General features: G+C 36.4%; 1 protein-coding gene and 1 long non-coding RNA gene across 11 annotated transcripts in view; one reads left to right on the top strand and one right to left on the bottom strand.

Annotated features, from left to right (window-relative positions):
* Window positions 1-2,629: 2,629 nt before the first annotated feature.
* The window catches only part of LOC125666495 (integrin alpha-2-like), a 92,962-nt gene continuing 69,606 nt past the window's right edge, over window positions 2,630-25,985 (bottom strand). For 6 of the 10 annotated variants that reach the window (XM_056151633.1, XM_048899641.2, XM_048899639.2 and 3 more), the window contains exon 22: window positions 15,616-21,683. In XM_056151633.1, coding sequence (XP_056007608.1) covers window positions 20,991-21,683 — 693 coding nt within the window. In that variant the 3' untranslated portion in view covers window positions 15,616-20,990. Of the gene's footprint in view, window positions 4,502-15,615; window positions 21,684-25,985 lie in introns of those variants that run through there. The other 4 variants (XM_048899652.2, XM_048899649.2, XM_056151635.1 and 1 more) reach the window with 4 other exon arrangements.
* On the top strand, window positions 14,233-15,832 carry LOC125666521 (uncharacterized). Its single transcript, XR_008799200.1, has 2 exons — window positions 14,233-14,291; window positions 14,368-15,832. It is a non-coding gene; the product is annotated as an uncharacterized LOC125666521 (long non-coding RNA).

The following is a 25,985-nucleotide window of genomic DNA, read 5'->3' as shown; positions in this document are numbered from 1 at the left end:
TATAATGTGTTAGTTAAAAGTAGGATTAATTTCACAGATTCAGTTTTGGTATCATTAACATCTTATTCACTCTAATACATAAACATATAAGTGGAACTTCATAGTGGTAGAAAATATTAGCTATGTGATAGTTTGGCTACATTTGTTTAAATCGTAACGTATGGCTGTGACGTCATAGTTACATTTGTGTACACATAGCAACATACTCTGATGGCGTCGATCCACATACAAGGTTCATTTGCAGTTACGGAAATATCCGAGTAGTTACGATTGCTATCAGTCGTGAAATTGACGAAATCTCTCATACGTGAACTTGACGAGATCTATCAGATGTGAACTTGTCGAAATCTATAAAATTTTAATGTGAATTTAACGAGATTTATCAGACGTGAACTTGACGAGATCTCTTATACGTGAACATGGTGAGATATCTCATACGTGGTCTTGGCGAGATCTATCAGATGTTAATTTAACGAGACCTATCAGACGTGAGATTGGTTTGATCAGCCAGACGTGTGCTTGATGAGATAGATTAGAATTGTTTTTCCGCGAAGCATTCTCAGTCGTTTTGTTTTCATTTGTTGGTGTCAGTTGAATAGAAATAAGTATACGGCGGCGTATCACCGATCACAACCATTATAGAGGATAGGATGAAACATTCACATTGACTGGGGTAAAATATCCTGACTAGGATAAAACAATTTCATGATAGAAGTAAAATATCCTGACTAGGATAAAACTATTTCATGACTGAGGTAAAATATCCTAAATAGGGTAAAACAATTTCATGATTAAGGTAAAATATCTTGACTAGGATAAAACTATTTCATGATTAAGGTAAAATATTTTGAATAGGATAAAACTATTTCATGACTGAGGTAAAATATCCGGACTAGGATAAAACAATTTCATGATTGAGGTAAAATATTCTGACTTGGATAAACTAGAATAAGTCTTATGATTGAGGTAAAATATCCTAAATAGGATAAACTAGAATAAGTCTTATGATTGGGTAAAATATGCTGACTAGGATACATATAAAACAAATTCATGATTGAAGTAAAATATCCTGAGTTGGATAAAACAATTTTATGATTAAGGTAAAATATCCTGAGTTGGATAAAACAATTTTATGATTAAAGTAAAATATCCTGAGTTGGATAAAACAATTTTATGATTAAGGTAAAATATCCTGAGTTGGATAAAACAATTTTATGATTAAGGTAAAATATGCTGACTAGGATACATGTAAAACTATTTTATGATTAAGGTAAAATATCGTGAACTCAATAACATCAAAAACGTGGCACCTGGTGTATGGTGATGTATCGGATAAACTAGTCTTATGGTTGGAAATTGGGGTATACTTTCATACATCGTTGGAGGCAGCTTGAAATAATTGTAAACTCTGCACTGCGATCCTCGACAAAGTTCGGTAACTCGCGTTCTATGTGCGAAACGATATCTTCAGGACTCAGTCTGAAACACCCACAGTTGACACAACTGAGAAGGGGTTCTGATCTTCTCTATGATTTATTTACAAAAACTCTACAGGTGATGTACAAAATATGAAGACATTGATTGTCTCGTAGTGTCGAACGGATACTATACAACACACTACCTATCATTTCTGGAAACTACACAAATCAAATACCAAACTCTCTCTCACTCTCTCTCTGACTCTCTCTCTCTCTGACTATCTCTTTCTTTCTCTCGTTAACTTTAAAAAGTGAGCTGTAAACGGGAGTAGCTACACATCTGTACGTCTGATAAACATGCAGTACAGATCAAATCCGAGATTGACTTTTTGGCCAAACATTTTCAACAAAAGTTGGAGGGAAGGGGTTGCAACCCCCCGTGACCATGTTTATGTAAACAAGGATTACTCGGTAGATATGATAATAAAAGTTCTGCTCTTGTCGGACAGGTATTGGGTTTAACTTCCGGTAGATATGGTATTGAGTATAACTTCCGGTATATATGGTATTAAATGTAGCTTCCGGTAGATATGGTATTGAGTTTAACTTCCGGTAGATATGGTATTGAATGTACATGTGTAGCTTCCGGTATATATGGTATTGAGTATAATTTCCAGTAGATATGGTATTGAGTGTAACTTCCGGTAGATATGGTATTGAGCGTAACTTCCGGTAGATATGATAAAGTTCAGGGGTGCGTTCATGATCATAGCGGCTACCCTAGCCGCTAGATTAGATATCTAGGTCTACTAAGACTTGTTATCCCTACGTACGGCTAGCCTAGATGTTCATTCGATTTCATAGCACTATCTAGCACTACGTAACAACTATGATCTTGAACGCAGCCCTGCTCCTGTTGTGTTTAACTTCCGGTAGATACAATAAAGTTCTGCACCTTTTGAGTTTAACTTCGGGTAGATATGATAAATTTCTGCTCCATTTGGGTTTAATTTCCGGTAGATATGATAAAATTCTGCTTCTGTTGGGTTTAACATCCGGTAAAGTTCTGCTCCTAAATGACTGTCGCCGCCCAACATATTATGCCCTTATTAACAGATTTCAACATGTTTCGAATTTATTAAGTGAAAATACAGCTAAACTGTGTTAGCTAATATAAATAATAAAGTGAAAATAAATATGAAACAAATTAATCAAGTGATATATTTATTCTACTTAGTTTATTATATAGCAATGGACACGTGTCGCTGTGGTATTTATAATGACATAATTTTCTTGGTTGATTAAGTTATGGATTATGAATACATTTATGAATAAAGAAAAATACCAGAAAGGACACCGCGTCACAATCTGTAATCACAATGACGTCATCTACCCCTCGCTTTCACTTCTTTACAAATTTTAACGTCAGACGTAAGTTAATATAATTTGCAAAATATAGAATATAAATGTACATATAAGTAACATTTTCCGCAAGCACGTAAGCACATTTCAACACACAGGATATTGACAGTCAAATGAGTATCACAGCATAAAAACTAAAACTTCAGCTGTAAAAGTAAAAAACAAAACGTCCCGTAACTCGGGCATTCCAGCTCCTCGTGATCATGTATGAATCTAAATATCGCATGTGTTTTTTCGTAATTATATTTATTAAATAAGAAGTTAAACTTTTGAACGCAGTGACCTCTTTATATGAAATCTACACTAATATATTTCTAAATTTTCTAAGTGAACCTGCCACTCTCGTCATCCAACTCAGTGACCCCTTCCCTTTCATCATATTCCCGCTTAGTAACCCCACCCCTTTCATCATAATTCTACTCACTGATCACGCCTTTCTTATCATAATCCCTCTCAGTACCCCGCCACTTTCATCATCATCCCGCTAAGTGACCCCGTCTCTCTCTCATCATAAGTGACTCCAACCCTTTCATCAACATCCCGCCTTTTTCATCATAATCCACCTCAGTGAGCCCGCCCCTATCATGCTGATCCCACTCATTGACCCCGCCTCTCTCATCATAACCCAACTTAGTGACACCGCCCCTTTCATCATCATCCCGCCGTGAACCTCTCTCTCATCATAAACCCGCTCAGTGACCCCGCCTCTATCATGAAAAGGTGAAGATAACGAACAATGATCAATCTCATAACTCCTATAATTCTGTGGCGATCCGGGTTAGAATAGGTCCTCAGTATCCCTTGCTTGTCACAAGAGGCGACTAAATGGGGCAGTCCTTCGGATGAGACCGCAAAAACCGAGGTCCCATGTCACAGCAGGTGTGACACGATAAGATCCCTCTGCTCAAAGGCCATAAGCACCGAGCATAGGCCGAAATTTGCAGTCCTTCACCGGAAATGGTGACGTCTCCATATGAGTGAAAAATTCTCGAGAGGGACGATAAATAATATACAACCAACCAACTAAACTCCTATAAGGAATAAAAAATTAAGAGTTGGGCAAACACGGACCCATGGACATACTAGAGGTGTGACCAGGTGCCTAGGAGGGATAAGCACCGCTTCTCGGCCGGTAAACCCACCGTGTGCCCTACATGTATATCGCGTTATAACCCCGCTTAGTTGCCCCGCCTCTCATCATCCCATCCTGACCATTTTTCAAGTCATTCTCTTAAAGACCGATCACATGATCATCAGTACATTGGGGGGGGGGGGGGGGGGGGGGGGGGGGGGGGGGGGGGGGGGAGGTTGTTGGAGATTTTACGATTTTTGAAGATCCACGGGGGTAACGGATCACGAGTCAAAATATCCCTCCCTCCTCCCACATAATACGCTTTGTTAAAATTTGTCATTTTCATTGTAGTGTCCGAGAAGAATCCGTAATCATTTTAATGTTTATGTTTACAAATGGCGCCAAAACAGGGACTGGATGCAATAGGTCATGTGATTAACTCACGTGACCTGAAATGTGAATACTATGACTGTTTAGTATGATGACACATCTAGAGATGTGTAATCAAGCTGACGATCCGCCATTCTGTACGCGCTGATCATCGATATCAAGTATCAACTGCTCGGTATCCTTGGTAACGTCTAAGTCTCTGTAAAAAGATAAGACATTGACTAACAATTCAGCTAAGTTCTCGATCTAATAGGATTAAAAAAACCCTCAAAAGACGGAATAGGATAGAATATGATAAGGACAGAAAACGATAGTACAGAATAGGATAGGAAAACAGAACCGGGTATAATTGGATTAAATGACAGAATAGGATAGGAAAACAGAACCGGATATAATTGGATTAAATGACAATAGGATAGATTAGGATAGAAAGACAGAATGTAATAGGACAGAATGATAATAGGATAGAAGGAATCAATGTGTCCATGCACACACACCCCTCCCCCAATCAGCTGATTTGATGTCTTACGGCAAAATTTTACCTAATTTGTATACAATACAACTAACAAGAGCATGTTAGAAAATAAGCAATTTGAGATTTTAGTCCTTTGAATTGTAGATTTTGTGTAAAAGTCCTAACTCTTAGTCTGGCTGTATAATTCTGCGGAAAATTCATAATCCCGCCTAGGAGTCATAGGAAGTACCTCTGTGTGAAAAGGTGCGATGAGGCCTGTTTATCAGGCACCTGAGGTGTGGAGAGCTTGTATAGATATATGTACATACACCTGACTGAACGGTACACAGGCACCTAAAGTGTGGAGAGCTTTTATAGATCTTATGTACATACACCTCTTCTAGAACAAAATTACATTTATACGGAACCAATAATTTATCCAAAATATGTTATTTCCCCACCGATCACCCTCATAAGTCGTTCTAAGTCGTTTCTACTTTCTGTAAGCTTTTGTGATGGCCACTTGTGAGATACTAATATATGTAAACAAATCATGTAAACAAACAGGGGGCTACCTGCTTCGAGACCGATTCATGGGGTATAAACCAACTTTATCGAAGGAATTTTTGCGAATATCTCTTCAGTCTAATGAAGTTCTACTTAAGTCGTTCATCTAAATCTCATGCCATCCGTTTTATTTGTCGTATTCTGTCATTTATGTCATCGTGTCGGAGCTTTTACGTCCATTGACAGCTTTAAAGGAGGTCGTGATATCACTTTGTGTGTCGCTTTATCTGATTGGCTTGCACTTGCGTCATCTAAAATATACTCTAGATAAGCATTTCAGATTAATTAATTTCGATTAATTATCATCTTCAAATAATTAATTCTGTAAAGTTTCGAATCAAAGCTAGCTTTTTACCATGAAATAATCTAAGTTGATATATTTCTATTGATCATTTTCGTTTTTAAAATCATGCGCCTTTGACAAATTGAAAAAACTCTTTTGTATATTTTACGTTCATTGCTAAGAAAAAAGCCATGTTGTCGTAAGATTGAATAGCCAATCAGATAACGCGAGACACAAAGTGATGTCACGACCTCCTTCATTATGCCGTTCTTTACACACTGATTTTGACTACGGATCACTCCGTTTACCTGATCAAGACAGAGGACTCACGGTGGGTGTGACCGGTCGACAGCGGATGTTTACTCCTAACTCCACTTCTAATGTTTCCAGGGGTTCGTGTTTGCCCTTTTATCAATTTTGCATTCTGTATAGCTTTTATGAGATTAATCACTGTTAGTTTTCTCACTTGTTCATGGAGCATTTTCTAAAATATGTACTGGAAGTAAATAAAGATGTTTAACAGAATTACTTACAAGAATTAAACTTTTATATTACTTACTATGTATATCTAATTGCTGTGATAAAATTTAGAAATTCATTTCAAAATTAAGGATTATATCTCCCTCGTGCATAGCTCTGATCCTTTGACGAATTTTTGGCTCCAGTTTTAGGCACTTTAGATTTCCTTTTAGCTCTTACAAGTTTTTTGGTATTTCGGATTTCCAATATTTCGGCTTGAGCATCACTGAAGAGACATTATTTGTCGAAATGCGCATCTGGTGCATCAAAATTGTTACCGTATAAATTTTACATTACTTATCACCAGAAACACCAGTATTTATCATGCGTACGATCTCGAAATTAAAAGCGACTTTCTGACGGCTTCTCGGGCCTGTGTTTAGCCGTATATTGCTCGCGTGCGACTTTCTGACGGCTTCTCGGGCCTATGTTTAGCCGTATATTGCTCGCGTGCGACTTTCTGACGGCTTCTCGGGCCTATGTTTAGCCGTATATTGCTCGCGTGCGACTTTCTGACGGCTTCTCGGGCCTATGTTTAGCCGTATATTGCTCGCGTGCGACTTTCTGACGGCTTCTCGGGCCTATGTTTAGCCGTATATTGCTCGCGTGTGGTTTCCATTTATACTGTTAACATCTTGTTCTGTTGTCCTTACTGATGACGTCACTGTTAAGTCTGACCTGCAGTATCCGGTTTACTTAAGAAATTTCATATTGAAAACACGTGTACACGAGGGTATGAACTTAATTGAACGTTTCGTCACAATACTTTATGAAGCGCGTTTTATTTACATTCTACTTTCGTATTTACATTCTACTTTCGTATTTGGTGAAATTTCCGGCCGTTAAAATAAACGCACTATATTCATCACAATTCATACGCGCACTGCTACCAACTGCAACGCATTCATAACGAAATGTCTATTTTTACAAATCATAGAGATATCGAAGGCAAAAACATTGGAAATGTGAATATATGATTAATGTCTAGAGAAATGTTTGTATCTGTTGATTTAGTAATATCCTCGATCTAAACTTTTAAGTCTTAAAAATATCCGTCTTCAGTATAAATTAATGTCTCTTCATTAAAACGTTTTTTTGTTGTTGTTTTTTTGTCAGGACAGACATTTCAATTTTCTTTAATAATTTTGACTTGCCATAGACAGATGTAAGGTGAAGATAACGTTCGGTGATCAATCCCACAACCCCTATAAGCAATAGAAAATAAAGAGTTGGGCAAACACAGACCCCTGACCATACTAGGGGTGGGACCAGGTGCCCAGGGGGAGTAAGCATTCCCTGTCGACCGGTCACACCCGCTGTGTGCAAAGAACGGCCTAAAATCGGTTTAAAACACGTCAGACAGCATTCGACCCAATAGGTTGTATTTGGCAAAATAGATCATTATATAACGACCATAGAATTTGCGAAATGCTGACTTTCAACGAGAATGTTGAAACCCCTGTAACATCAACTTGTTTTGCCGGTAACCTGTCTTGATTTTAAAACTGATCATGCGCAGAACAAGCTCTCTCATATCGAATCAGTTGAAAGATATAAACAGCATATGCAGGTGATAATGAAATATTGCTACATAAATATGGGCAATTGACGATGGAGAAGCTGAAGTCATCCCGTTTGTAAGATGTCACTGTGATTAGGTTATGTATCTCTACTGAGCTAAGGTGACCTTATTGTATGTATTACAACGCTATCATCTAAACAAATATTACACTTTTATTCAGTAGTGACCTTGACCTTCGTTCAAAGTTCCGAACTTGAGTTTTTAATGGTAAATTGTGACCTTTAGTTTAAAAATTCAAAATTAGTGCACGTCACTGCACACGATACGCCCGTCATATGTTTATTCATTATAAACAGATAAAAAGGTGCATGAAACAAAATCATGTTAACTTTAATTGGTGCAAAGGTAAAACCAAGCTCATTCCTTGTAATGTGTCAATTGCACATAGTAAATGACTTGTCAAAACGTCTCTTGAATTGTCCGAAGAACTACAAAATATTTCAAATCATATATTCATTTTATTACACATTTAGATCATTTCTGTCACCGGCAATGGTGACGTCTCCTATGTGTGAAAAATTATCGAGAGGGACGTTAAACAAGATACAATCAATCATGGTATGTTACTTAATTTGGTCTGTAAAAAGAAATGCCAGCTGACCTCTCTTTAAAACACCCTGCCTTAGATCATTACCCCCATGGGAGAAATGGAATCTTAATTGGAAAAACAGAATTTGCCTCTAATCAAAATGTCCATCTGAACTCCTTGAAACACCATGGCTTAGAGCATTATTCTCACGAGACAATTCCTCTATCTGTTGTGTGGTGTGTAAACTTATAACAAATGAGCACTATTCTCACGTGACAATTCCTCTATCTGTTGTGTGGTGTGTAAATTCTTGATGTAATAATTATTGAATACTGAATGACTCTCCGACGTATGTAGGGATTACCTCCCTTAGTGTTTTAAAATACTTACCATTAGAAGTTTGAATGACCCGATTTTAAGCTGTAATTCAAATTTCTCTACAGATGCACAAATACTTTGTTGATTCTAGGACTCAAATCTCCACGAGTCCAAAAGACACACATCTACCCAAGTTTGATGATTCAAGACCAAATAATTGTCCAGTTACGAGTTGGAAAGGATTCCGCCATATCGTTTTACCCAAAGGTCACAGTGACCTAACATGAAAATGTGGCCACCCCCACCCCCACCCCCACCCCCACGATGTATGAGCCGAACACGAAGCGGAACAGACAAACACGATACCACAATACGCCCCGTGTTAGACAAACACGATACCGCAATACGTCTCGTGTTAGACAAACACGATACCGCAATACGTCTCGTGTTAGACAAACACGATACCGCAATACGTCTCGTGTTAGACAAACACGATACCGCGATACGTCTCGTGTTAGACAAACACGATATTACAATACGTCCCGTGTCAGACAAACACGATACCACAATACGCCCCGTGTTAGACAAACACGATACCGCAATACGTCTCGTGTTAGACAAACACGATACCGCGATACGTCTCGTGTTAGACAAACACGATACCGCAATACGTCTCGTGTTAGACAAACACGATACCGCAATACGTCCCGTGTCAGACAAACACGATATTACAATACGTCCCGTGTCAGACAAACACGATATTACAATACGCCCCGTGTTAGACGGGCGTAGAAATCCCTTGGGACCATCGACTAAGTACTTTGCTTCTTATCAATACTATGAAGTCGGCTTGAATGTTTGAAGTCCAGAACACAAGAAGTTTTTAAAAGAAAAAACCTCCACGTTTAGTATTCGATTTTTAAACAAGAGGCCCATGGGCCACATCGTTCACCTGAGTCACCTTGGCCCATATCTGAAGACTTTCCATATATATTTGCATGTAAAACCTTGGTCCCTATTATGGCCCAAACTACCCTTTGCAAACTTGAATCTACACTATGTCAGAAAGCTTTCATGTAAATGTCAACTTCTTTGGCCCAATGGTTCTTTTAAAGCTTTTTCCTATATTTGTGTGTAAAACTTTGACCCCCCCCCCCCCCCCACTTGTGGCCTCATCCTACCCCCCGGGGGCCATGATTTGAACAAACTTGAATCTGCACTATGTCAGAAAGTTTTCTTGAAAATATCAGCTTTTCTGACTCAGTGATAATTGAGAAAAAGATTTTAACTATATATTTGTATGTAAAACTTTGATCCCCCTTGTGGCCCCATCCTACCCCCGGAGCCCATGATTTGAAGAAACTTGAATCTGCACTATGTCAGAAAGTTTTCATGTAAAAATCAGCTTTTCTGGCTTAGTGGTTCTTGAGAAGAAGATTTTAACAGTTTTTCCCTATATATTTGTGTGTAAAACTTTGATCCCCCCCTTGGGGCCCCATCTTATCCCCGGGGGCCATGGTTTGAACAAACTTGAATCTGCACTATGTCAGGAAGCTTTCATGTAAAAATCAGCTTTTCTGGCTTAGTGGTTCTTGAGAAGAAGATTTTTAAAGTTTTTCCCTATATATTTGTGTGTAAAACTTTGATCCACCCCTTGGGGCCCCATCTTATCCCCGGGGGCCATGGTTTGAACAAACTTGAATCTGCACTATTTCAGGAAGCTTTCGTGTAAATCTCAGCTTTTCTGGCTTAGTGGTTCTTGAGAAGAAGATTTTTAAAGATTTTTCCTATATATTTGTATGTAAAACTTTGATCCCCTATTGTGGCCCCATCCAACCCCCGGGGCCCATGATTTGAACAAACTTGAATCTGCATTATGTCAGGAAGCTTTCATGTAAATCTCAGCTTTTCTGGCTTAGTGGTTCTTGAAAGGAAGATTTTTAAAGTTTTTCCCTATATATTTGTGTGTAAAACTTTGATCCACCCCTTGGGGCCCCATCTTATCCCCGGGGGCCATGATTTGAACAAACTTGAATCTGCACTATGTCAGAAAGTTTTCATGTAAAAATCAGCTTTTCTGGCTTAGTGGTTCTTGAGAAGAAGATTTTTAAAGATTTTTCCTATATATTTGTATGTAAAACTTTGATCCCCTATTGTGGCCCCATCCAACCCCAGGGGCCCATGATTTGAACAAACTTGAATCTGCATTATGTCAGGAAGCTTTTATGTAAATCTCAGCTTTTTTGGCTTAGTGGTTTTTGAGAAGATTTTTAAAGTTTTTCCCTATATATTTGTGTGCAAAACTTTGATCCCCCCTTGGGGACCCATCCTATCCCCGGGGGCCATGATTTGAACAAACTTGAATCTGCACTATGTCAGGAAGTTTTCATGTAAAAATCAGCTTTTCTGACTTAGTGGTTCTTGAGAAGATTTTTCCTATATATTTGTATGTAAAACTTTGATCCCCTATTGTGGCCCATCCAACCCCCGGGGCCCATGATTTGAACAAACTTGAATCTGCATTATGTCAGGAAGCTTTTATGTAAATCTCAGCTTTTCTGGCTTAGTGGTTCTTGAGAAGAAGATTTTTAAAGATTTTCCCTATATATTTGTATGTAAAACTTTGATCCCCCCTTGGGGCCCCATCTTATCCCCGGGGGCCATGATTTGAACAAACTTGAATCTGCACTATGTCAGAAAGTTTTCATGTAAAAATCAGCTTTTCTGGCTTAGTGGTTCTTGAGAAGATTTTTCCTATATATTTGTATGTAAAACTTTGATCCCCTATTGTGGCCCCATCCAACCCCAGGGGCCCATGATTTGAAGAAACTTGAATCTGCATTATGTCAGGAAGCTTTCATGTAAATCTCAGCTTTTTTGGCATAGTGGTTTTTGAGAAGATTTTTAAAGTTTTTCCCTATATATTTGTGTGCAAAACTTTGATCCCCCCTTGGGGACCCATCCTATCCCCGGGGGCCATGATTTGAACAAACTTGAATCTGCACTATGTCAGGAAGTTTTCATGTAAAAATCAGCTTTTCTGGCTTAGTGGTTCTTGAGAAGATTTTTCCTATATATTTGTATGTAAAACTTTGATCCCCTATTGTGGCCCCATCCAACCCCAGGGGCCCATGATTTGAACAAACTTGAATCTGCATTATGTCAGGAAGCTTTCATGTAAATCTCAGCTTTTTTGGCATAGTGGTTTTTGAGAAGATTTTTAAAGTTTTTCCCTATATATTTGTGTGCAAAACTTTGATCCCCCCTTGGGGACCCATCCTATCCCCGGGGGCCATGATTTGAACAAACTTGAATCTGCACTATGTCAGGAAGTTTTCATGTAAAAATCAGCTTTTCTGGCTTAGTGGTTCTTGAGAAGAAGATTTTTAAAGTTTTTCCCTATATATTTGTGTGTAAAACTTTGATCCACCCCTTGGGGCCCCATCTTATCCCCGGGGGCCATGATTTGAACAAACTTGAATCTGCACTATGTCAGAAAGTTTTCATGTAAAAATCAGCTTTTCTGGCTTAGTGGTTCTTGAGAAGATTTTTCCTTTTTATTTGTATGTAAAACTTTGATCCCCTATTGTGGCCCCATCCAACCCCAGGGGCCCATGATTTGAACAAACTTGAATCTGCATTATGTCAGGAAGCTTTTATGTAAATCTCAACTTTTTTGGCTTAGTGGTTTTTGAGAAGATTTTTAAAGTTTTTCCCTATATATTTGTGTGCAAAACTTTGATCCCCCCTTGGGGACCCATCCTATCCCCGGGGGCCATGATTTGAACAAACTTGAATCTGCACTATGTCAGGAAGTTTTCATGTAAAAATCAGCTTTTCTGACTTAGTGGTTCTTGAGAAGATTTTTCCTATATATTTGTATGTAAAACTTTGATCCCCTATTGTGGCCCCATCTTATCCCCGGGGGCCATGATTTGAACAAACTTGAATCTGCACTATGTCAGAAAGTTTTCATGTAAAAATCAGCTTTTCTGGCTTAGTGGTTCTTGAGAAGATTTTTCCTATATATTTGTATGTAAAACTTTGATCCCCTATTGTGGCCCCATCCAACCCCAGGGGCCCATGATTTGAAGAAACTTGAATCTGCATTATGTCAGGAAGCTTTCATGTAAATCTCAGCTTTTTTGGCATAGTGGTTTTTGAGAAGATTTTTAAAGTTTTTCCCTATATATTTGTGTGCAAAACTTTGATCCCCCCTTGGGGACCAATCCTATCCCCGGGGGCCATGATTTGAACAAACTTGAATCTGCACTATGTCAGGAAGTTTTCATGTAAAAATCAGCTTTTCTGACTTAGTGGTTCTTGAGAAGAAGATTTTTCCTATATATTTGTATGTAAAACTTTGATCCCCTATTGTGGCCCCATCCAACCCCCGGGGCCCATGATTTGAACAAACTTGAATCTGCATTATGTCAGGAAGCTTTCATGTAAATCTCAGCTTTTCTGGCTTAGTGGTTCTTGAAAGGAAGATTTTTAAAGTTTTTCCCTATATATTTGTGTGTAAAACTTTGATCCACCCCTTGGGGCCCCATCTTATCCCCGGGGGCCATGATTTGAACAAACTTGAATCTGCACTATGTCAGAAAGTTTTCATGTAAAAATCAGCTTTTCTGGCTTAGTGGTTCTTGAGAAGAAGATTTTTAAAGATTTTTCCTATATATTTGTATGTAAAACTTTGATCCCCTATTGTGGCCCCATCCCACCCCAGGGGCCCATGATTTGAACAAACTTGAACCTGCATTACGTCAGGAAGCTTTCATGTAAATCTCAGCTTTTCTGGCTTAGTGGTTCTTGAGAAGAAGATTTTTAAAGTTTTTCCCTATATATTTGTATGTAAAACTTTGATCCCCCCTTGTGGCCCCATCCTACCACCGGGGGCCATGATTTGAACAAACTTGAATCTGCAATATGTCAGGAAGCTTTCAGGTAAATTTCAGCTCTTCTGGCCCAGTGGTTCTTGAGAAGAAGATTTTTAAATGACCCCACCCTATTTTTGCATTTTTGTGATTATCTCCCCTTTGAAAGGGACATGGCCCTTCATTTGAACAAACGTGAAAGCCCTTCACCCAAGGATGCTTTTGGCCAAGTTAGGTTGAAATTGGCCCAGTGGTTCTGGAGAAGAATTCGAAAATGTGAAAAGTTTACAGACAGACGGACGCCGGACAAAATGTGATCAGAATAGCTCACTTGAACCTTCGGTTCAGGTGAGCTAAAAAAACCTGTCCTACCTTCAAATCACGTGACCCTCGGGCTATATGGATCTTCTGCTTTCTGCTCATATTGCTTGTTTTAAACGTCCAGGAGTAAATTTTTAAATAACACCTTTTCATAATACGAGCCACGAAGTCTCGTCCTAGGACCAAACCTCACGTGCCATCAACCCTGCACTGTAGGAAGGTTAGGCTTCGTTCCTTTTCATTACTATCCACTCAGTTTGGTATCATATATTCTCTAATTCAATATATCTAATTTTTCATTTCTTTAAAAACAAAATTTGACCTTGATTTTGATTCTCTATGTAACACTTCCTACAATCGGACCAAGTCTAGCAATCTCCAACTTTCTTTTTAAAAAATGAAGAAAATTAAAATCCATGTCAGTGGTACTTTTTCATACAAACACTTCGTATACAGGTCTCACTGTGGGAGGAGTTACACGGACAACTCACGAGTATACAGGCCTCACTGTGGGAGGAGTTACACGGACAGCTCACGAGGTCTCACTGTGGGAGGAGTTACACGGAAAAATCACGAGGTCTCACTGTGGGAGGAGTTACACGGACAACTCACGAGTATACAGGCCTCACTGTGGGAGGAGTTACACGGACAGCTCACGAGGTCTCACTGTGGGAGGAGTTACACGGAAAAATCACGAGGTCTCACTGTGGGAGGAGTTACACGGACAACTCACGAGTATACAGGTCTCACTGTGGGAGGAGTTACACGGACAAATCACGAGGTCTCACTGTGGGAGGAGTTACACGGACAAATCACGAACCCTCCACACGATCCTGAATAGCCTGATGTTCTATTCTTAGTTGATTGATCGATTGATTGATCGCCATCAATTATTGCTAATCTTGTATTCAAAACAAGTCCTGGTATTAAAGTACGATTTTTATCAATATGTTAAATAAATACGAGAATAGTGTTCTATATATTTACAGAATGCCGCATCGTGGAATCCAAACATGCGCACTAACGCAAAAAAAGCAACAATGTGGTATCGTTTGCACTGGATGTCGCTACTAATTAACGTAAAGAAAGGGCGCTACTAATTAACGTAAAGAAAGGGCGCTACTAATAAACGTTAAGAAAGATTGACGGATGAGATAAAGGGCTTTTAGACATTTGTAACTGGGAATGCAGATTAGATAATTAACAGGGAACGAAAGACCCGTTTTACATACACAGCGATGAATGACCCAATTTTCTATACAAACGGACGGACGACCTATCTTACAAACACAGAGGCGAACGGCCCATGTTACCTACACAGGGACAAATTACCCAAATCGTACATATACAGGAATTAATTACCCATTTTACTTACACAGTGATGAATGACCCAGATCGTACATAAACAGGGACAAATGACCCAAATTGTACATATACAGGAACTAATTACCCATTTTACTTACACAGTGATGAATAACCCAAATCGTACACAAACAGGGACACATGACCCAAATCTTACATAAACAGGGACACATGACCCAAATCGTACAAACGACCCATTTTACATTTACAGGAATGAATGACCCAAATCTTATATTTACAGGAATGAATGACCCAAATCTTAAATAAACAGGGACAAATGACCCAAATCGTACAAACACAGGTACAAATGACCCATTTTAAAGACACAGAGAAGAGTGACCCATCTTACAAACAAAGGGAAGAATGACCCAGTCTTCCAGAGAGACAGACCACGTGATGCTACGTAGAGAGACGGACCACATGGTGTTATGTATTAGGACACATCTCCTCGCTGCATTTTACAACTTCCTTTAGTTGTGTCAATAAGAAAAAAGTCTCCTCGACATCTCTTCTAAATTTACTTCCACTTTGATTTTAACGTTTTAATGTAATGGCAAAAGCAAGGAATATATAAACGGCAGTGATACATGGTCTACAGTTATACCAGCATTCAATGAAAGTTTACACTTTACGCAACATTCAATGAAAGTTTACACTTTACGCAACATTCAATGAAAGTTTACACTTAACGCAACATTCAATTATACTTTACATTTAACGCAACATTCAATTATACTTTACACAAGCATATCTTTTATTCTGTTTCTTGAGTACTAAAGTTTGTAACTTCACTTCTCACAGAAAATAAACTAAAATAATAATATAATAATAATAAAACTGTTCATTATTTCTACATATTTTCTCCATTACAGTTTAGAGCAATACACACATACACATGAATTATACTATCACATAAAGCAAAGATAAAAAAAAACATTCTTCTGAAAAGATAGAAACAAAATGCTGGAATGAGGAATTAGACATACATATCTATATATATCATAAGGTCTCCGTAATGAGGAAGTTCACATACATATTTATATACAAAGTCTCCGTAATGAAGAATTTGACATACATATTCATTATAAAGTCTTCATGAGGAATTTCACATACATATTCATAATAAAGTCTTCATAATGAGGAATTTAACATAATATTCATTATAAAGTCTTCATAATGAGGAATTTGAGATACATATTCATAGATATAATGAGGTCTCCACCGAGACAGCATACACATTTAATGCAGATATCAATGCAGCAATAACAGGACCATAAAAAGGTGAAGATAACACACAGTCATCAATCTCATAACTCCAATAAAGAATAAAAAAAGAGTCATTCATGCTGATAAAAGATAATAATATACAAAGTGATTCTCTATTCACCTGTAATAATAAAAAGTGTGGCCTAACTCTATGATATTCTCCTTAAACATATTTAAATAGAAGATTTGAAAGCAAGCACTGTGGTATTTACAGATAGGCATTTTCACTCTGTCACCTCTGCAGATAAATTTTCTCGCCAGAGTAATGTCTGCACTACGGAGATGTTTTAAGTGTACAGTATTTTGCTAGCATGGGAAGACGGCAACAGGAAATACTATCGGAAACTTCTTTATTTTCAAGATGAAAACACCCACATTTTCATGAGGATCTGGATATTTATTTTCCTTCCAGTTTATGAATGGAATATAACCGTTGAATATTCGTTTTATCATACATTATATGTTGGTATTTCACCAAACAGAAAAACACCCCAGATTATTTAACACGAGGCTTGACCCCAATAACCAACACTGTCAATTGAAAACACGAAAGATGCGAAACAGGGTCTATTTAAAAAAAAAGAGGGGGTCCTCTTTTTTTGTTCAAATTACAGTGTATACCCCCCAAGAGGAATATTTTTAATCTCTAATGATCAATAGAGCTTCCGATACTATTTCGTTTAGAGCAAAAAATTTCTTGATAGTGTAAGGTTTGAACTTTGAAATGAATGATTGTAGTGTTAAGGTTCGTGGTAAATAACTCTTCCTATCCTTCTCTCTCTCTCTCTCTCTCTCTCTCTCTCTCTCTCTCTCTCTTTCCACTGGAGATAGTCCTGCTATTTTTAATTGACATCGATCGCCAGGTATCATACCACGCGTTGACTGTCGCGCATGGGAGATAAATAATTTGCAGATTGCGTAACATAATAGAACGAGTGTCAGAAACAAGTGCGGCTCTGCAATTACAAAGAAAATCAAACGGGCCCCTTGTTTCTCATGACGTTATTTTATTACACACTTCACATCAAAGCAGATTTTTAAAAAATAATAAAAACGGCAACAAAATAAGTACACACGTGCAAAGAAAATAAAAATAAATGTTATCAAGGGTAGTCATCTATTAATATTAATCATTAACAATGATGTGCGCGGAAATCTTGATTAGTGATATTACTCATACCCAATATCACAAACTCAATATCACAAAAATTACTCCAATTAATATAAAGCTTTTGTTTATAGAATACAAATAAATGCGAGTTATGGGATTCACTTAATTGACTGTATGAATAACTCGGACGAAATTGTTCGAATGAACACGATTTCACTATATCTTAACAAGTGCATGTTACATAGGCTTTCCTAAACTGATTAATGCAGCGGTCTATGCACGTTTAGTAACACACTGAACCACTAAAAATAAGAAATAATATTTTCGTTGCCATGCAGAACACGTCACAGTTTACAAAAGCTATATATATATATATATATATATGAAGAGGTCCATATATCTGATTATACAACCTTATACATTAATCGCACATTCTAAGGTCTTTCCAGCAACCGGAAAAACAACTTTGGTGACCGCCATGAAAAATTACTTATTGTCTTTTTTTTAAAAACTAAATATTTGCCACAAATTAAGAGATCTCCCCAAAGTAAGTCACTTATCATTATTAGTGAGCTACCACAATGCAAGTCACTTATTATTATTAGTGAGCTACCACAATGGCATTCTCTCACCAGAGTAAGTCACTTATTATTATTAGTGAGCTACCACAATGGCATTCTCTCACCAGAGGTCGCGTTGCGTAAGCTTCACTTACAGTAAAGTGCGAGTGGCGTATGGAACTCTGGGTAGACAATGACACAGTGGTTGGGAACGTGATTTTGTACAAATTCCGTACTTCCGGTGAACGTAATCTTTCCCGCGCTTGCCGGAAAGACCCGAAAAGTTGCGATTGCCTTAAACATACATGTTTAACCCCCGTTACGTCAATAGAGGCTTGCTACAAAACATTCAAACCATAATCAAAGCTTATAAAATGTCGGAATAATATACATACACTGTGTCATAATATTGCATTCGCTTCCGGACCTGTAGGTATATCTTCATGTAGATTTTTAAACCACAGATATTTCTAAAGATTTAAAGGAAAAAGAAACCTTTGATATATTTTTTGTGCAGACAAGCATAATCCTTTTCTAAACGTGTTTAAATTTTACACCCAAACAACTATGCTATTCCACACAAATATATAATTTTTTTTTTGGTTGGAATTTTCAAATTTCCCGCCACAAAAGGATAAATTTTCACTCTGGATTACCCGGATTACAATCCTTAATAAGTAGTCGGTGGAAAAACATGGTAAAATTATAAAAATAAAAAAGGTCCTTTATAATTCTCTAAAACCTACCTACCGAATCATAAATTTCTAATAACCAGGTTTCCTTTCCCTTTGACATACTTAACCGGATGAAAATAGAGGTAATAAGAAATTTTGTGTACATTTCTATGTGTACAGACAAAATACTGCCCTATAAACATGATGAAATAAGGAACATTAGCCTGTAAAATATGACAAATGAAGAATATTTGGGTTAAAAAAAGCTTTGTGATAGAACAATTATTTTTCACTATTTGTGTATATATCTATCATACACTGTCTTATTTTTTTTCCGACAGAAAGATCCGTGATTTAACACCACTAATCTTGTTAGAGAATGTTATAGGCGTGATTTAGTATAACATTTAAGCCACATAATTTAAACTCATTCATGCAATAATTGATCAATCACAACCGATAAGCCAAGAAAGAAAGTAGCTACGTGAGGAATAAAGGTCCATCTGACCTGGATTCCTGTCCGGATTCCTCCGCGTCGTGTGCTGCTGCCGTGTCTGTGATACAACCATGTAATAAGTATTACTGAAACAATCTCAGATATAACAAATAAATAAAACGTTACAGTGAACCCTGTCTAATCCGACACCTGTCTAATCCGACACCTGTCTAGTCCGACACCTCTCTTATGCGTTTTGTTGTCTGAATTCCCAACCCGAAATTGCATTTTCAATCATCTTTTTCCTGTTTTCTTTATACAGTAAAACATGCTTACAGCGAAGTCCTAAGGATGAAGAAATCTGATTTGTTATAAACATCATTTGCTATAACTAATAAGTTCATAATATGTTTTAAAACTACAGGGGATGAAAATCAGTTCACTGTGTGAATTCATGATATGCGGGGACAGTGTAACCAAGTTTACTGTGAGATCTGACGGCTCTCAGTCGGATTAGACAGGTTTCACTGTATATAAACAAAATTAAAGCTTTTTTAAATACAACACTTATAATAGAAGCTCGTTAGACAACAACAAAAAACGTCGATACGGTAGATAAATAATTCATTAAACAAAGGGGCCTCCGTTCACATAATTATATTCCCCACTACAGATTACGATATGACATACATCACACTGTTGTCTGACTACATGTGATTGAAATATTTGATGTTCAAAACTAAAGGGCTTTCGTATTTAAATACAGTCAAACTTAGTTATCTCAAAATCAATGGTACTGAGAAAAAACTTTCGAGATATCTGAGGGTTTGAGATATTGAGGTTGAATTACATAAAGAAAATGTAGCTGGGACTTCCGATTCACTTTGACATATCCATGAAATTCGAGATACTGATGTTCGAGATATTGATGTTCGACTGTACATGAATTCTTATACCAGAGGTTAGGCTTTTTAATTCGATGTCAACAATTCCTGCCTGATAGATTTCTGCCTTTTTCATTGACTGTTTCATCGCAAAAATATTGTCCCCCTCCCCAAAAATGTCTCGTCAAAATATAAAACTGAGAGGTCAAATACTTTTTTGAATATACGGTCACCATGACAATGATACAGAGGCAAAGACAACAGCGTTGGTGATTTTGGTAGAAGTGATTAATTATCCTGTGTAAACAGAACATTGTGCTGACATTCAGAAAACAATTCACAATAAAACACGCTTATAGCAAAGTGCTGGGGATGAAGAATTTTGATTCATAATACATGTTTTAAAACTTTCACAGAATGAAAATCAGTTCACTGTGAATTCTCATCATTAGCATGTTTGCTGTTACCACGTTTCCCTCCATGCACCCTAGTAAAGATAGCAAGCTCTGAAAAAGTCTATACTAAATGTGCTCTGAAAAACTCCATACTAAATGTGCAAGTCAGACAAAGACATCACAATGCACAGCGTTCCTTAGCAACGTACTTGACATATGACCTTTTGACCCTGAAATAAATGGGTGTCTTCCTCTCCCACCTAACATCTAATGTAGAAATTACATAAAACAGAAAGCTCTCCTGGAATGGCTAATACAGACTCCACAACACAGTTCTATAGACCCACATTTGTAGATGAGGTTATTCTGCAACTTTTGTTGCTATGGCAACTGATACAGTTGATCTTGTAACTGCCACTGGCATTTTCATTATCTTCAAAACTCTCACAACACACCCCTCTGTATCTATACCTTACAATCTGTACACAACCATATGCATATTAAAAAAATTACAGGGTTTAAAATCCAGCCCTATCTTTATCAATCTATTTCAGGAATTGTCTGTTTTCCTTGATTTATCTACTACAGCATAATCAGGGATACTATCCCCCTCGGATTTTGTTGATTCGGATAAAAGTGGCTCTTTCTGCGAGCTTTTCCTAGATTTATCAATTTTAGCATAATCGGGAATGTCTCCTTCAGCAGGTTCCTCTGGTTTCGGACTAGCAGGTTCGTCTTCTTTAGAAAGCAAACCCGTTTCTTCATCATCTTCTATGTCATCATAGTCCCCGCCTGTCGGTTTAACTGACGCTTTTACAACTGGCTCAGCATCCTCCTCCACATCAGCATAGTCCCCACCAGTCGGTTTAACATTAGGGGGTTCCACCACTGGTCCGGATTCTACATCACGACCTGCCTTAAGATTTAAATCTGCCATTAGCTCATCTAACCCACCCCAATCTGGTTCACCTTTAGTAAGTTCTAATTTCAGGTCCTCCAAATCGTCTGCCTCCGGCTTCTTCTCTTCTGGGGAGTCGGTCGTTTCCGCTGGTGTTGTTTCTGCTGGCGTTTTTTCCGCTGTGAATGAGGACATTACTGGGCTTCCTTCGTTTTCATACACCACTTGTCCAATTGGTGTCTGCGGTTCGACCAGATTGTCAAAGTCCTCCTTGTCGTCCGATTTGTCCTTCCCTGCTTTCCTCTCTGCTACCCGGACTTTATATTTTCTTATGAAAAATCCTCTCTGCAATGACATGCAATCCTCATTTACAAAAAATCTAATCACACTAACAAAAAATATTCATATAATGACCTATCCCAATTCACCACACCCTAAGTGACTTTATGTAATGATACCTTTCACACATCCAGTGTAAGTTGACAGGGCCAAAGTTGTACACGCATTATTTCATCAGACATTGTCCGACTACTCCAAGGGTCAACATAATGACTTATATACTTACTACAGTCAACTCTCTACCAACTGCCACCTTCTGTTCTTTTGAATTTATGGCAGAATAACGAACTTAGTGATGAATTGAATTCCATATATCAAGTATTTTTCTTGTTTATCTAACACAGTATTGAGATCCTTCTGCCCAGGTGTACGCTGGAGATTGATAATGACCATGCACCTGGGGCGGTTTATTGAGATAATCAACACTTTAAAATAGACATCAACAAGAGGTACTGTGAGCAATGCTCACTAAGAATACCCCCCGCTTACCCCAATCTCCCAAAGGGTGTTGGTAATAGGTATAAATTACCTCTTTTCTGAGTGTAAAAAACAAATGGTATGACAAACCGAACCATATTGTTACTTCGATGACCTTTTGACCCCAAAATCGATAGGGAACATCTTCATCCCATGGGTAGTCCATATGTATGATATGGTGACAGTAGGTGGAAAGGATAACGCTTTAGAGCCCGGAAACCATATTGCTACTTCGATGTCCAGTGTGCTTGACCTTTGACCCCAAAATCGATAGGGAACATCTTCATCCCATGGGTAGTCCATGTATATGATATGGTGATGGTAGGTGGAAAGGATAATGCTTTAGAGCTTGGAAACCATTGCGTCTACAGACGGACGGACGGACAGACAGACGGACAACCCGATTCCAGTATACCCCCCCCACAACTTATTGCGGGGGGTATAAAAACATTGTGGCAAATGGTGATAACAAATTTGGCGTTTTAACAAGAATTTCAAGTGATAGGAAAAACGTTCGTAGAAAAATGCGACATTGCAAAGAAAATGATGATGAACACAGTGGAGATGATTGGAAAATTTACTGCTACGTGTTACGTATAATTTACTGCTACGTGTTACGTATAATTTACTGCTACATGTTATGTATAATTTACTGCTGTATGTTATGTATAATTTACTGCTATATGCTATGTATAATTTACTGCTACGTGTTATGTATAATTTACTGCTATATGCTATGTATAATTTACTGCTATATGTTACGTATAATTTACTGTATAATTTACTGCTACGTGTTACGTATAATTTACTGCTATATGCTATGTATAATTTACTGTATAATTTACTGCTACGTGTTACGTATAATTTACTGCTATATGCTATGTATAATTTACTGCTATATGCTATGTATAATTTACTGCTACGTGTTATGTATAATTTACTGCTATATGCTATGTATAATTTACTGCTGTATGTTACGTATAATTTACTGCTGTATGTTACGTATAATTTACTGCTGTATGTTACGTACAATTTACTGCTGTATGTTACGTATAATTTACTGCTGTATGTTACGTATAATTTACTGCTGTATGTTACGTATAATTTACTGCTGTATGTTACGTATAATTTACTGCTGTATGTTACGTATAATTTACTGCTGTATGTTACGTACAATTTACTGCTGTATGTTACGTATAATTTACTGCTATATGTTACGTATAATTTACTGCTGTATGTTACGTATAATTTACTGCTATATGTTACGTATAATTTACTGTTATATGTTACGTATAATTTACTGCTGTATGTTACGTATAATTTACTGCTATGTGTTACGTATAATTTACTGCTATATGCTACGTATAATTTACTGTTATATGTTATGTATAATTTACTGCTATATGTTATGTATAATTTACTGCTACATGTTATGTATAATTTACTGCTATATGTTACGTATAATTTACTGTATAATTTACTGCTATATGTTATGTATAATTTACTGCTATATGTTACGTATAATTTACTGTATAATTTACTGCTATATGTTACGTATAATTTACTGCTACGTGTTACGTATAATTTACTGCTGTATGTTATGTATAATTTACTGCTATATGCTATGTATAATTTACTGCTACGTGTTATGTATAATTTACTGCTATATGCTATGTATAATTTACTGCTATATGTTACGTATAATTTACTGTATAATTTACTGCTACGTGTTACGTATAATTTACTGCTATATGCTATGTATAATTTACTGTATAATTTACTGCTACGTGTTACGTATAATTTACTGCTACATGCTACGTATAATTTACTGCTACATGCTACGTATAATTTACTGCTACGTGTTATGTATAATTTACTGCTATATGCTATGTATAATTTACTGCTATATGTTACGTATAATTTACTGCTGTATGTTACGTACAATTTACTGCTGTATGTTACGTATAATTTACTGCTGTATGTTACGTATAATTTACTGCTGTATGTTACGTATAATTTACTGCTGTATGTTACGTATAATTTACTGCTGTATGTTACGTATAATTTACTGCTGTATGTTACGTACAATTTACTGCTATATGTTACGTATAATTTACTGCTGTATGTTACGTATAATTTACTGCTGTATGTTACGTATAATTTACTGTTATATGTTACGTATAATTTACTGCTGTATGTTACGTATAATTTACTGCTATGTGTTACGTATAATTTACTGCTATATGCTATGTACAATTTACTGCTATATGTTATGTATAATTTACTGCTATATGTTATGTATAATTTACTGTATAATTTACTGTATAATTTACTGCTACGTGTTACGTATAATTTACTGCTATATGCTATGTATAATTTACTGCTATATGCTATGTATAATTTACTGCTATATGTTATGTATAATTTACTGCTATATGTTATGTATAATTTACTGTATAATTTACTGTATAATTTACTGCTACGTGTTACGTATAATTTACTGCTATATGCTATGTATAATTTACTGCTATATGTTACGTATAATTTACTGCTATATGTTACGTATAATTTACTGCTATATGTTACGTATAATTTACTGTTATATGTTACGTATAATTTACTGTTATATGTTACGTATAATTTACTGCTATATGTTACGTATAATTTACTGCTATATGTTACGTATAATTTACTGTTATATGTTACGTATAATTTACTGTTATATGTTACGTATAATTTACTGCTATATGTTACGTATAATTTACTGTATAATTTACTGCTATATGTTACGTATAATTTACTGCTATATGTTACGTATAATTTACTGTATAATTTACTGCTATATGTTACGTATAATTTACTGCTATATGTTATGTATAATTTATTGCTATATGTTACGTATAATTTACTGTATAATTTACTGCTATATGTTACGTATAATTTACTGCTATATGTTACGTATAATTTACTGTATAATTTACTGCTATATGTTACGTATAATTTACTGTATAATTTACTGCTATATGTTACGTATAATTTACTGCTATATGTTATGTATAATTTACTGCTATATACTATGTATAATTTACTGCTATATGCTATGTATAATTTACTGCTATATGCTATGTATAATTTACTGTTATATGCTATGTATAATTTACTGCTATATGTTATACTGTTATATGCTATGTATAATTTACTGCTATATGCTATGTATAATTTACTGCTATATGTTACGTATAATTTACTGCTATATGCTATGTATAATTTACTGTTATATGCTATGTATAATTTACTGCTATATGTTATACTGTTATATGCTATGTATAATTTACTGCTATATGCTATGTATAATTTACTGCTATATGTTACGTATAATTTACTGTATAATTTACTGCTATATGTTACGTATAATTTACTGTATAATTTACTGCTATATGTTACGTATAATTTACTGTATAATTTACTGCTATATGTTATGTATAATTTACTGTTATATGCTATGTATAATTTACTGCTACATGCTATGTATAATTTACTGCTATATGTTATGTATAATTTACTGCTATATACTAACTATTGATTGGAGAGTTGACTGTATAATTTACTGCTATATGTTACGTATAATTTACTGCTATATGTTACGTATAATTTACTGTATAATTTACTGCTATATGTTACGTATAATTTACTGTATAATTTACTGCTATATGTTACGTATAATTTACTGTATAATTTACTGCTATATGTTATGTATAATTTACTGCTATATGTTATGTATAATTTACTGTTATATGTTATGTAAAATTTACTGCTATATGTTACGTATAA

Source organism: Ostrea edulis, chromosome 10, assembly GCF_947568905.1.
Source record: "Ostrea edulis chromosome 10, xbOstEdul1.1, whole genome shotgun sequence".
NCBI classification, from domain to species: domain Eukaryota; kingdom Metazoa; phylum Mollusca; class Bivalvia; order Ostreida; family Ostreidae; genus Ostrea; species Ostrea edulis.
Note: the sequence above shows the minus strand (reverse complement) of the source record. Positions and strands in the feature narration are given on the sequence as shown.